The sequence below is a fragment of the Oryx dammah genome, unplaced genomic scaffold (genome assembly GCF_014754425.2).
Source record: "Oryx dammah isolate SB20612 unplaced genomic scaffold, SCBI_Odam_1.1 HiC_scaffold_13, whole genome shotgun sequence".
Classification (NCBI taxonomy): domain Eukaryota; kingdom Metazoa; phylum Chordata; class Mammalia; order Artiodactyla; family Bovidae; genus Oryx; species Oryx dammah.
The window spans coordinates 49,879,447-49,893,548 of NW_024070197.1; the positions used below are offsets into that span (position 1 = coordinate 49,879,447).

At 59.1% G+C, this 14,102-nt stretch overlaps 1 protein-coding gene across 1 annotated transcript; it reads right to left on the reverse strand.

The window, feature by feature from the left end:
- Positions 1-215: 215 nt before the first annotated feature.
- LOC120873331 (tubulin beta-3 chain) lies at positions 216-12,182 on the reverse strand. Its single transcript, XM_040254129.1, has 6 exons — positions 11,180-12,182; positions 10,866-10,912; positions 8,375-8,592; positions 2,903-3,011; positions 2,332-2,442; positions 216-1,579 (listed from the first exon to the last, which is right to left on the reverse strand). Exons 1-6 carry the CDS (start codon positions 12,127-12,129, stop codon positions 504-506), a joined length of 2,511 nt encoding a protein of 836 aa, XP_040110063.1. The 5' UTR covers positions 12,130-12,182; the 3' UTR covers positions 216-503.
- Positions 12,183-14,102: the final 1,920 nt, after the last annotated feature.

A 14,102-nucleotide genomic window follows, 5' to 3' on the forward strand; every position in this document is an offset into this window, starting at 1 on the left:
GCAGCTCCCCTGCCATGGGCAGCACCTTGAGACACCTGCAGTTTCCCAGCCCAGGCCCGTCTCAACCCCTCCCACTTGTCACTTGTCCTGCCTCTGCCAGGCCTCTCCATTTGCCCTCCTTACCTCTTCTGGCCCCATCTTTCTAGAAAAAGAGGAAAACTCCAGCACCAGGCATGGGTATCTGACAGCAATAAATTTATTAAATATACCCCCCCAAATATAAACAGAAACCAGTAAAAAAAAGAAAAAAAACATGAAACATCAGGCCTGGAGCTAACAATAAAGCAGAGACAGGAAACGGATTTGACCTAAGGCGGAAGATAGCTGAGAGAACTCACGCAGGGCAGGGATGCTGTAAATACTGGAGGAAAAACACTGGGGAGCCCCAGGGTGACATGACTGAACCTCGTGGGGGTGAGATTGGGGGTGTGTCAGTGGCTACACGGCTCGGGGGACAGACCACTTGGTCCTGGCCGCAGCCGCGTCCCACCCCTTCAGCGGCTTCACTTGGGGCCCTGGGCCTCGGATTCCTCCTCATCGTCTTCGTACATCTCGCCCTCCTCCTCGGCCGTGGCGTCCTGGTACTGCTGGTACTCGGACACCAGGTCGTTCATGTTGCTCTCGGCCTCGGTGAACTCCATCTCGTCCATGCCCTCGCCTGTGTACCAGTGTAGGAAGGCCTTGCGCCGGAACATAGCCGTGAACTGCTCCGAGATGCGCTTGAACAGCTCCTGGATGGCCGTGCTGTTGCCAATGAAGGTGGAGGACATCTTCAGCCCGCGGGGTGGGATGTCACACACAGCCACCTTCACATTGTTGGGGATCCACTCCACGAAGTAGCTGCTGTTCTTGCTCTGGATGGCCAGCATCTGTTCGTCCACTTCCTTCATGGACATGCGGCCTCGGAAGACGGTGGCCACGGTGAGGTAGCGGCCGTGACGCGGGTCACAGGCCGCCATCATGTTCTTGGCGTCGAACATCTGCTGGGTGAGCTCGGGGACGGTCAGCGCCCGGTACTGCTGGCTGCCGCGGGCAGTGAGTGGGGCGAAGCCGGGCATGAAGAAGTGCAGGCGTGGGAAGGGCACCATGTTCACGGCCAGCTTGCGCAGGTCGGCGTTGAGCTGGCCCGGGAAGCGCAGGGAGGTGGTGACCCCGCTCATGGTGGCCGAGACCAGGTGGTTGAGGTCCCCGTAGGTGGGCGTGGCCAGCTTGAGGGTGCGGAAGCAGATGTCGTACAGCGCCTCGTTGTCAATGCAGTACGTTTCATCCGTGTTCTCCACCAGCTGGTGGATGGACAGCGTGGCGTTGTAGGGCTCCACCACCGTGTCCGACACCTTGGGCGAGGGCACCACGCTGAAGGTGTTCATGATGCGGTCGGGGTATTCCTCGCGGACCTTGCTGATGAGCAGTGTGCCCATGCCCGAGCCTGTGCCACCGCCCAGGGAGTGGGTCAGCTGGAAGCCCTGCAGACAGTCGCAGTTCTCGCACTCCTTCCGCACCACATCCAGGACCGAGTCCACCAGCTCGGCGCCCTCCGTGTAATGGCCCTTGGCCCAGTTGTTGCCAGCCCCACTCTGACCTGTGGTGGGGAGGGCAGGGGGGATACAGACGGGGTCACAGCTCCAGCACCAGCCTGATCAGCCCACCCCGGAGAGCAGCCGAGGAGGCAGCTCGGTGCCCGTTTTGCCCTCCATGAAGTGGGGGCACGCAACTCTCACTTCCATGGCTCTTCATGCCAGCCGCATTGCGTGTTGCGGATGTCACCCCCGGCACCTAGTGCTCTGGGGTCTGGACACAGATACAGCTTCTGGAGCTTCTGCTTCTGCTCTGCCTCAGGAGGAACTCCAAGTGGAATTGGTCCACCCAGTCCTCCAGTCCACCCTCCCTCTAGCCTGCTGTGCTGGAAGGATAAACTACAACCCTGAGTGCCTCGCAGCCCAGGATCAGGATGCAGGCCATGCCCATGGATCGGGTGCTGAGCTCTAGGAGGTGAAAGTGGGATGAGGCCCTCCACCTGTCACCTTCATGGGCATGAGGACTGGCAACCCCTGACCCCAGCAATGCAGTGTACTCATGAGCTGGTGTGCTCTGGAGACCCCTTCCAGCTCTCTAACATCCTGTAAGCTCTGTTGCACACACCGCGCTGCTTGAAATCACAAGTGTCTGTTTCCTGCACAGAACTCTTTCTCTGGGACTCTTTCACTGCAAATCAGGGAGCTCAGTGATGCTCTGCAGTGTTGTGGGCAGAGGTAACTCTGCCCTTGTTTCTGTTGATCTGGGTTTGCTGGTGGTGGGATCCACCATGAGAAGGTGGGGACAGGGGAAACTTACCAAAGATGAAGTTGTCAGGCCTGAAGAGGTGCCCAAAGGCCCCAGACCGGACGCTGTCCATGGTTCCAGGCTCGAGGTCCACCAGGATGGCTCGAGGCACATATTTGTGTGCTGAGAGGAGAGGGGTGGGTTACATGGATCACAGAAGTTGGGCACCCTTTCTGCCTCATGCTCTCACCTAAAAGCTTAGACTCTGGGATCAGAGATGCAGGGATCACATGTGACAAGGAGGTCATGGTTGACACCTGGACGTGGGTACGTGTCCCTGAGGGCACCATTTCACACCAGCTTCTGAATGGCCCCTGCCTGACCTCTCCAGATAACCCCTGCTCTGGACCCTCCATGGGCCTCCTGAAGGGTCTTTGGGACCCTGCCTAGCCCTGGTCATTCCCCTACATGTGTCTCATGGCCATTAAACACACTTGCATCTCACTAGGGTGACTGGGATTCCTTGTTTTACTCTGTTAGTCTCTGGTTACACCTGCCAGCCAAGGGAAGGAAGGCAGGGATGCTGGGACCCAGCAGTCAAGGCCCCCACCCCACCCCCACCCGGTCAAGGAGAGGGACTCACAAGAAGCCTCATTGTAGTAGACACTGATGCGCTCCAGCTGCAGGTCCGAGTCGCCCACATAATTGCCACTGGGGTCTATCCCGTGTTCATCGCTGATGACCTCCCAGAACTGCAGGGAAAGGAAGGGCCAGTTGGTGGTCATGACCCCTGGCAAAGCCCGCCCTCCGGTAGCCTCAAGGCCCTGGTATAAAATGAGCGATGTGGACCCAAAGCCTGCACTAGTCCCTTTGAGTGACTTTGAAAAAGAGCCCCAAGTTCTGTCATCAAGAGAATTGTCATAATAAAAAATATGCATGTCCATGGAGACTAGAGCCCTCAGGGTGGATCAGTGCCCAACTGACACAGACCGAGGCCCCAGACCCAGCTCTCCACTTGCTGACAGGGGCCTTGAAAGTCCACTTCTCCACGAGAGGGTTAGCAACAAACACCCACCTGGGGGATTTTCTTAAATTTCCCTCTTTTCAGATGAGAAAACCGAGGCCCAGGAAGGTAAGTGATGGAGACCAAGCCTAGGATATGCAAACCCCTTAGTGTCGAGCATAGGCCGTCTAGTGCCAGGGCCTGGAAGCAGCCCACAGCAGCAGCCTCAGCCCACAGGGGCCCTGAATGGGGAGTGACTCGCCTGGGCTCACCCAGCCTGTCTGAGCTGAGATGGCGCAGCCCCAGTTCCAAGGGCTCACTCACCACACTGCAATCTGGCCTGTTTGCTCTGGGCAGAACCCACAGTGCTTCTCTCAGGACTAAGGCAGGACAGGGTCTTGCTTGCAAGTTGGACCACCCCTTCCCAGTGTGACCTTGGCCAAGCCCTGAAGCTTCTGTGTCTCAGGGCCTTGGGCCTGAAGGCCCAAAGGCCTGAGGATGAAGTCTGATTGCTGTGAGAATAAATCCAGTTACTCTGGATGGGGAGTGCTGTATGGGGCTCGTTGTTGTTTAGTAACTCAGTCATATCTGACTCTCTGTGACCCCATGGACTGTAGCCTACCAGGCTCCTCCATCTACAGGATTCTCTAAGCAAGAACACTGGAGGGGGTTGCCATTTCCTTCTAGAAGCAGGGGATCTTGCCAACCCAGGGATCGAACCCAGGTCTTGGCATTGCAGGCAGATTCTTTATCCGACAAGCCACAAGGGAAGCCTGGTCCTGGTTAGGAGGAGAGGCTTTTGCCCTGCACACTCTTTGGTGGTTTTTAATTTTTATCACGTGCACATGTTAACTTCTCAAAAGAAAAGAAAAAGATTAGTTAAAATTTTTTAAACTTTTTTTTTTAATTTTAGGGACCTCCCTCGTGGTCCAGTGGCTAACATTCTGCACTCCCAATGCAGGAGCCCAGGGTTTGATCCCTAGTCAGGGAACTCAGATCCTACATGCCGCAGCTAAGACCCAGCATAGCCAAATAAAATATATATATATATATAAAATTAAAAGACTAAAAATTTAAAACCTGAAAAATATGAAGAGTCATTATTATCAAATGCACAGAGGAATCTTGCAGTTCACCCAGAGAGACTGTTGGCAAAGTTCAGTTCTCAGCTGGTCTTTGTGATTTGTGTCATTGATAAGTTTTCTTCTTTCTCCCTGCATTAGGTATGTGTTAATGCTGTAATTGGAGGTGTTACTGAGGCCTTCTGGACCTGATCAGAGCTTTAAATCACTGCTTGGCTCCAGGACCTTGGCCCACAGCCCTGGTACATCCACAACCCCTGTAGAGAGGGAATGAGCTTGAGATGGCAGGTGAGGGGGCGGCAGAGAGTGACTCAGTCGCCCAGCCACCAATACATCTATGGAGAGTTCTCTGGAACTCATGTATGGAATGCAGCAGATCAGAGTTCGTGCCACCTCTCAGGACCTCCATTTTCTCATCTGTCAAGTAGACAGGATGACAGTACTCACTTCAAGTGGTCAACTCAAGGCCTGACAAATAAAAGCATTCAGCAAATGTTGCTCTCACCAAGTTAAAAGTCCTTAGGCTGCTATCTAAATTTGTCAAACCTTATTCACTGACAAGCACTTCGCTGGTGGCTCAGACAGTAAGAAATCTGCCTGCAATGCAGGAGGCCAAGGTTCAGTCCCTGTTGGGAAGATCCCCTGGAGAAGGAAATGGCAACCCACTACAGTATTCTTGCCTGGAGAATTCCATGGACAGAGGAGACTATTGAGCTACAGTCCATTGGGTCACAAATTGTCAGACATGACTGAGCAACCAACGCACATTCACTGATAAATAAAATAAAAAGTGCTTTAAAAAATCAATATATTTTGGAATACTGTGGCACAATAAAAGATTATCACTGCTATGAGTAGATCTCCAAGGCACATCCTTGGGGGGAAAGGCACATGGCAAGGATATTCAGGGTAAAAACGGGCACCTCACAACAGATGCTATAATTCTTATGCATAGGTGCACATGCACAGAAAATGGACTAGAATAAGGAAAAAACTTGCTCCACCCAGAAAAGGGGGACCACCAGGGGGAGGTGCTTAAACAAGCACTTTATCTGCAATGCTTCAACTTCTTAGAAGGGACATATGTTAATAATAGCTTTAGTAGTTAAAACGAATATAAATTGCAATTTAAAAATATTATTAATAAAAGCTTAGCAGAATATATTACATGTATTATATAACATTAATAAACAACAAAATACTATATTATAAATTAAATAATGATTAGGATCATCACCACAGATGAGAAGTGGCGCGTGGACCCCAGGGTCCAGGCCAGGCTCCTATTTCACACGCTCAATTGTAGCTCCCGCGGCGCTGTCCGTGGTGCTGACAGTCGCCGCGCCCACACCTGGGGCGGGGAGGCAGAGGGGCGCACACAGAGGAGCCCAAAGCAGGCTGAGTGTGCGGCTCCAGAGGGAGGGCTGGCCCAACTCCCGGGCTTAAGCCCCTCTAGGACTCCACGCCCTTCCCCACCAGGCGCACAGCATCAGTGGGCGTGTGGGGGTGGGGTCGGAAACCAGAAACTCCCTCCTCCCATTGGCTGTCAGGGCCAGGGCCGTCTCCATGAGGCCCCGCCCAGCGGTCAAGGAGGGGGGGCAGACAAAGGCTCCGGGACCGCCCTACCCCCTAGGCGAGGGGGGTGGGGTACCCTGACTCCTCGCCCCGTGGTGGGGGCTGGGGGCTCCCCGCCCATCCTGATGTGCCTACACAGGCCTGGATTCACACCCGTGCCCTGCGGGGAGGGCAGCACCCTGCCTCACCGCAACCTCGAGAGGCACAGTGAGGGACGCACCTGGCACAGTGCCCAACACATTCTCTCCTAGCCCTGATCGCCCAGACTTCCCCTCCTCCCTCCATAACCCCGCCCATCCCGACCCCACCCGCAGCCAGGACCCTCCCCATAGCAGGCAGCCTGCCCCCAAGTAGGGTAAGAGCCTACCTGTAACAGTCTGGCGGCACCCCGCCCGGCTCCCACCAGTCAGCGGCCGCTGGCAACTGGCGGGAAAAGTTTGGTCTCCCTCCCCCAAGAGCACACACCTGTGTGGGAGCAGGAAACGGCCAGACCCTGTCCACAGGCCGCTGTTGAGCGCCTGTGCAGGCAAATGCCCCCGCCGGGCTTTGAGCTCTTCCAGCTTGGTTGCCCAGGTGCTCCAGGGCAGGGGGGCCAGAAGGAAACCACTTGACTGCCTCCTTTGCTCACTGCTTCCCCTCCTCCCAAATCCACTTCTCTTTTGTACTGTTAAAAAGCATCAGATACTACTTTTAAAAACAAACAAGAGTTAAGGAAATTAACCTCAAATGAATAAGAAGTAATGAGGAAAACCCAAAGGACACGGAACTTGAAGCAGGAAAAAAATCTCTGCAGAGGACACTGCCCAGCACTCAGGCAGCTGCCCCTGTCCCCCCTGCCCATCCCCACCCCACCCCACCCCGCCCCTTGGGGCTGCAGCTGGGCATGATCCTGCCTTTGCCCGATCGGTGCCCGTGCAGCTGCAGAAGGAAACAGAGCAACCCGACCAACACTTCCCCAGGCTTGCGATGGAACTCAGGTTGCCCTCCTTCCCGTCAGTGACCCCTGACCCTCAGAGGAGCAGATGCTCAGGACAGGCCTGGCCCCTGTGGCCACAGTAATGAGTCTTTGGCCCCTCCTGCCCGGCCAGGGCATCTGTTAGTGACGGCCCCCAGAGGCCTGATTTAATTTGAGGCCTGGGTCCCCCAGGCCTCCCCTCCCCCAACTCCTTTCCTCGGGCAGGCACAGCTGTCTCCTCAGTGATTAGGGTGTCTCCCCACCAGGCCCTCCCCCCATCCGAGGCGCCACCACCCTAGAGCCCAAGTTGCAATTTACATGTCAGCCACGTGGCTGCCCCAGCCCTGTTGTAATTAGCTTTTTGTTCTTGCCTGGTTTCCATGGCAACAGCCTCCGGAGGCAGGCTTTCCTGGTCCCTTCCCCTCCAGGACCTGTCTCCTCCCACTTTCTCCTTTGGGAACCTGCTCCACACCACCCCGGCTGGGCCCCTGGCCTTGGTGCTGACAAAGCGCAGCAGGCCCCACCCACTCAGCCTGAGCCTTGTGCCGGGTGGGCACCTGCAGGGACCGAGAGTCGGAGGGCAGAGAGGCTCCGTCTCCACTTGCTGTGTGACCTTGGGCAAGGAACAGCGTCTCTGGACCTGGGGATACCACACTTGCCTCCTGGGTTGGGGCGGGGTGGGGGGGAACGTGGCCTGAGCGCCTCAATCCCGACATCTGTGAGGGGGGCTAACAATGAAGGGGAGGGGCCTAGCAGGGAAGCAGCTCTGGACCGCGCCCCTCCAGCCCGGCTTTGTTCCCACCACCGACCCATAGACCTGCCGTCCCTAAGTGGGGTTGGGGGAGGGGTGGCCCGGGCGGTGCTACGCCGAGGGAGAGCCCAGTCCTGGACCAAGGTCATTCTGAGTCCGGGCACGGTTCCTTCCCCAACAAAGGAACAGGGCGGGGCCAGGGAGCTGAAGGTTGTCAAAGCTAGCTAGGAGAATGGGGGCGGCTCTGAACGGTCGGGGGACATCTAGCTCCTGGCGTGGGAGGGCAGAGGGAATCGTTATGGCTTTTGGGGGCGCCCCACCGGAGCCTGTCCACCCCACCCATCTCGCCCGAGGCCGAGTTGCGACCCCAGAAAAGAGGGCCACGCCCAGCCAGCGCCTTCCACTTGCACCTGCAGCTGCAGGGGGCTGGAGAGTAGGGAGCCGCTGACCTGCGCTGTGCCTCCCGCAGGCCCGAGGTAACCCGGGCGGGGCAGCGGAAAGGCCGCGGTAGGACTGGCAGAGGGGCGACCCGGCGTCCCGGCCGCCCGCCGGCAGCGGGGACGATCCCGTCCGTTTCTCCTGGGTTTCGCAGTGGTGAGCCGGGCTTGGGGTGCCGCTGTGCGCACACAACGCCTCCCCGCTGCTTCCCTCCCTCGGGACCCGCTAGCGCTGGGGACGCGGGAGGCGCGCTGGGGATGCGGGACACGCGCCCAGTGCGGGGCCCGGCACACGGGGCCACGCAGCCTCACCTTGGCCCCGATCTGGTTGCCGCACTGGCCGGCCTGGATGTGCACGATCTCCCTCATGCTCGGTGCTATGGCGGGCGGCTGCGAGACGCGAGCGGACCGGCTGCAGCTGGCTGCGGAGGCTCTGCCGCCCCCGCCGCCTGCTCTTATAGGCGGGGCCCCGCCCGCCTCGCCCGGCCAGGCGTCATCGCGCGCGGCCAATCCCCGGGCGCCGCCGAAGACTGCGGCACCGGCTGCAGCAAGCATCCGTGCCGCGCATCCCCGCTCGACCGCGCGCTGCGGCGGAGCCGCCTCCCTCCGCTACCCGGTCTCTGGGCTCCGCGCATCGGGAAGGCGGGGCTGGTGAGCTCCAGGGAGGACAATAGAAGCCCCCCTTGGCCCTTGACCCCCGCCCCGACTGCCCTCTGTTCCCCTTCCCAGCGGGAGCCTCACCCCTTGGCGCAGCAAGGAGGGTCTTTCTTGTGCACATCTGATTAGGGACCAACCCCATGTTCCCACACCGGAAGGCCAGAAGGGACGCCTCCCAGCACCCCTCCTTTGTCAGAAGGGACAGACCAGGTACTCTGAGCTTTGCCCGCAGCCTTTGATGGTGGGGGAGGCAGGCAAGGCTGCAGCGGGCACTAGACTCTCTCCAGAAGAAAGCAAGCTGGGGCAAGTCTCCTAGACGTCTGAGTCAGAGGGCGGTGGCTGCAGGAGTTGGAGGTGGGTTCCTATGGCAGTTCTGTCACTGCTCATCTCTGCAGTGGGGCGCCACCTGTCCCTGCTGCCCCAGGGCACTGCCATGACATTCCAGGTGGACCTATTGCGATTGGGTGCTTTGTACCCCTGCCAGACACACACCTGGATGTAGCTGCTGCTTAGTGAGCTCTGGTGTCCAGGATTGTCATAAGGACACAAACAAGCCAGACACAGAACTATCAGCCTGGGGGGTGGTGTGTCTGACTCACTCCTTGCTGTCACTTGTACCCCTGGAGTCTTGGTCCAAATGAGGCCAAGTAAATTCAGTGGGTGGGGAGAGGCTCTGTAAGGAGTTGGTGTTTGCAGACGGGAGAGGTCACTGTCAGAAAAGAAGAGACTCACGGTACACCCCCTGGAGGGCACCACCAGTCTCCTGAGGTCAGAGGGTAGAGTGAATCCACCTACAAGAAAGCCCGTCTTACATTTCAGTGACAAAAGCCTCTGGAAGGGTTTCAGCAACAGCATGTGTAGCCTGTTCCCATGTGCTCACACTGCTTGTGGGTGCCCCTTTTTCCCCTCATGAAGCTCCCCAACTTGGCAAGTCTGGAAGGGTCTTTTGTTCTCAAGAGATGCCCCTCCCCCACAATGTGTCTCTGATGTGGTTTCCTGTGTTTGGTTTCCAGCTGCCTGGAGCCCCTCCCTGTCCCCATTCAGGGGGTCTTTTTCCCTGGAAGGAAGAAGCTTTGCACCCAGTTGAGCAGGACCCATCACCCACCTGCCGCCCTGCGGGATGGCTCCCGGCCAGGACTGCTCCCCCTCCGTCCCCAGAGGAATTAAGGCTGGCTCGAGGCTGACTCATCGTCCATCTCCCAGCAAAGGCCGGCCCTGCCGGGAACCAGCTCCCAGCCCTGAGGCCAACAGTCGGGTGGTGCTACCAGGGTAGGAGACTGGCCAGGGGGCTGCAGGGCTGGCTGGTACCCCTGCTTTTCGTCCATAAGCCTGTCCCAGCAAGAGGGTAGGGCATATGCTCTGTCTGTGGAGGAACGGGGTGGCGGGGCAGAGGGAGGACCCAGCCCAAACCCCTGGGGCTTGGACACCTCTTTAGCCCCTGAACAGCCACACCCTATTCTGGGCAGTTTGTCTCACATCTCCCAGGGCTGGCGGGGCACTGACCCTTCTCCCAGCAGGACGGAACTTAAGAGCAGGCCCCAGCCTCTGGGCCACCCTGCAGCAGATATGGAGGCTGAGAGAGGGCCATATTCTGGCCAGAGTCACACACAGGTCACCATGGTCCTGCCTCTGCTGCAGCTGAGGGCAGCTGGGCAGTGCCAGGGTCTTGTCACAATGGAGGTGACTTGGGGTAGGGGACCTCTGGGCTGGGGTTTGCACCACAGACAGAATGCAAAGACATAGGATGGAGTGGGTGTGACTGGGATCTCCTCGCCCTCCCCCAGGTGAGCCCTCTGACACTGGGGGCTGTGGTGTCATGACCTGGGCAGGTGAGCCATGTTTTCTGACTGGCTCCTGGGACTTAGGTCTTTCCCCTCCTCACCACACCCCCACTCCTCCACCCCAAGCTTCAGGCAATTTCCGGAAAGAGGCAAGAAAGATGGGAAGGAGGTTGCACCAAGCATCACGTTTATTAATACTGCTGCACTGTTTCCTGGCCCTGGAGCCTGCATACTGGCTGCTGGGTCCCCAGAGCAGGCCTGGCTGGGGTGTCTGCCGAATGCATGTGCTGCTCGCAGATGGGCTGAGCCCGGCTCCCAGTCACCACAGAGCGTTAGAAGAGAGAAGCCCCCACTGTGGCCCCCACCTCCTCCTGTGCTGGTCATGAAGTCCTTGGAGCGGGACTTCCCACAGCTTTGGGCGGGGTGGGGTGTGGGCACCAGCCCCGGAGTGGGTCTCCGGATGGAGGGGTGGGGCCCTCCTTTCTAGGTGTGGGAGGCCGTGCCCCACCATCTCCCCAGCCTCCTCATTCTGCACAGCCTCCTGGAGAGTCCTGTGATTCCCCTCTCGGGCCCCCGAAGGCCTGTGCACCCTCACCTTCAGAGATGGTCTAGCGATCCTCTGTCAAGGGACTGCCCCAGCCTTCCAGGCCTGGGCACACGATGGCACTGCCACCCTCACCAGGAGCACTGCAGCACCTCTTGGAGCGTCTTCCGGAGCTCCTGGCTGCGGAAGGCATAGATGAGGGGGTCCACAATGGCATTGCAAATGATGAGGGCCAGGAAGAGGTTGAAGTTCTTGAAGATGCAGCCACAGGTGGGGTGCTGGGGGCAGAGGACGATGAGTGAGAGGTGCAGGAAGAAGGGGCCCCAGCAGAGGAAGAAGACGCCCAGCAGGATGGTGAGGGTGGCAGCGCCCTTGAGGCCAAAGCCCTGATGAATGGGGCGCTGCCTCTTCTGGAGCCGGGCGATGCCCCGGGCATGCTGGCAGGCCCGGGCCAGCATGTGGACATAGAGGACGGCCATCAGAGCCAGCATGGCTATGAAGAAGCCTACGAGGCACAGCAGGACGACCGTGTGGTTGTAGTAGGTGATGAAGAGCACGCTGGTGAGGATGCTGGCCACCCAGATGGCCGCAATGATCCTCCACGCCCGGGGCAGTGTCACGACACTGTGGTACCGCAGGGCGTAGAAGATGGAGATGTAGCGGTCCACAGCGATGGCACCCAGGAAGCAGAGGCTGGACACCATGGAGCTGCAGATGAGCACGTCGATGACATTGTCCAGCTGCTGTACCATGGCCGCCTGGGTGGCCAGGACACCAGCCTCCAGCAGCAGCATGACTGCCGTCTCCAGCACGTTGCTGACGCTCACCAGCAGGTCGGACATGGCCAGGCAGCAGATGAAGTAGTACATGGGGGAATGCAGGTTGCGGTTCTTGGCAATGGCGGCCACCACCAGCACGTTCTCCACAAGACTCACCAGCCCCAGGCTGAGAAAGAGCCCGTCGGGGATGGACACCTCCAGGCACTGGGGCCCTGTCTGATTGGGGGCCAGTGTGAGGGGGAGGGTGGCTGGGGATGTGCAGTTAAGGGAACCCAGCAGCCGCCTCTGGGAGCCGAGCGCAGGCATCGTCCCGCAGGGAGCAGGAAAGGGTGCTTGCTCTCAGGGTCCTGCTCAACTCATGGCTCCCCTGGGAGGAGCCTCACACCGCCCCCTCCCTGGCTGGACAAATGTCAGCCCAGGCATGGCCCCAAGCTCGTGGGGCCAGCCCTCTGGGCGCAGTGTCACTCTTCCGCCCTCAGTCCGCCTCCCTGCCTCTTCTCTGGATGTGCAGTTGCCCACAGGCAGACATTGCTGGGCCGCTTGCTTCCTCCTGTCCTGTGGGGACCTCCTGCCTTACCCGGCCGCAGTGGGCTGAGGTCCAGGGAGAACAGAGCCTTCCTTGGCATCTTTAAAGTCGTCACGGAGTCCCTCCTCCTGAGGGTGGCCACATGATGGGCGTGTGCCGGGCTGCAGCGAGGTCCGCCACCTGGTGGCGCAGGCGGAGCCCGGGCCTGTCAGACCAAGGCAGTCCAGCCTGTGCAGCGGTTGGTGCTCGGCCAACGGGTGCTCCAGGCAATGCAGGTGGTGGGTGGGGGCACTGCAGACCTGCCTGAGACCTCCAACCCTCTTCCAAGCCCAACATAAAACCACTACCTCCTCCCTGAAGCCGTCCAATCTTGCCTCAGGAACCCCCACCCTGGCCCTAGTCACCCTCCCCCCAACTCATGTTAAAGGCTGGCTGAGGGCAACCCCGCCCAAGGACTCCCAGCCCCTTCACCGTACTGTGGCTTCTCCCTGGGGTGCGGGGGCTGGGGGGGGCGGGGACTGCCAGTCCTTCCCTGACAGCCCCCATTTCCTCTGTGAAAGGTCACCACAGCCGGCCCAGAGCCAGCAACCACTTCAAGGACAAACCTTTGTCTGCAGCCGCGTGCCAGCCCCCCAGCACTTTCTCACTGAGGAGTGCGTGGTGCTGACGACAAACCCTCCTAGGAGGAGGGTGGGGTGTACAGGCCGTCCCAGTGGGGGGTGGCGGGGGAGTCAGAGGTGGGCTGATGGGGCTGGTATGCTACGGGCGCTGGTCTGTCAGGGTCTCTCCTCCTCCTGCCAGACGGGCAAGGCCCACACCTGCGCCGTGCCCGCCTCCCTTCCCTGTCCAGGACTCACATGGCCCTCTCCTTTGTGGCTCTGTTGGTGCTGTTTACTGAAGCACATGGCAGGTGAGAGACAGCACACAAATTATAAACACGCAGGTTGGCGCTTGCCACACCCAGCACCTCGGGACTGCAGCGCTCCATAACCGGTCAACCTAACAGGACCACACCAGACTCTCCAGGGCGCCTCCTGCCCAGCAGCCACTCCCTGACCATCGTTCTTGCCATTTTAGAACCTGTGCCATAGGACTCGGGGCCCTTCCTCACTCAGCGCTGAGGCACTCTCTTGGCTGCACTCAGTGGTCGGCACGGCACTGGCCACGTGGGCATCTGGGCGGCTCCTGTTTGTCACAAACATTGCTGCTGGGTGACACCACCTGGTCAGAGCCACACTTTCAGCTTTGGTAGATTCAGGGAAACCCTTTTACCTGCTGGCAGACTGTTTGCCTGTTCCTGGCTGGGCACGAGCTTCCCACCCCCAAAGGAGAAAAGGGTCCCAGAAGAGGACCACGCAAGAGCCACGGCAAGGCCTGTGCTGAGACCTCAGCCCTGAACCAGCCATGTGAGCCTAGAACTCCCCAGGTACCAACCAAGGCCACTGGGTGAGTGGGGTCCTGCCTTCAGCTTCCATGTCATTGCTGCCCCATAAATGAGGACTTTGAGCTGCCTGTGCCTCTCCAGCCCCCAGTCGCCCAGCCTGAGACTTCAAAGGGCATGAGAACTGGGCTGCCTTTGCCAGGAGCCACAGCCCTCTTCCTGGGGAGGCCTTGCAACTCCCCATCTGGTGCTCACCCGCAGGCGGGGGACAGTGGGACCGCCGAGCTGCGATTGGTCACGGTCCTGGGAACCATCCATGCAAACCCACAGCTAGCCCTGCAGCCCGTCCGCCTCTGCCCCCGGGAGTAAACG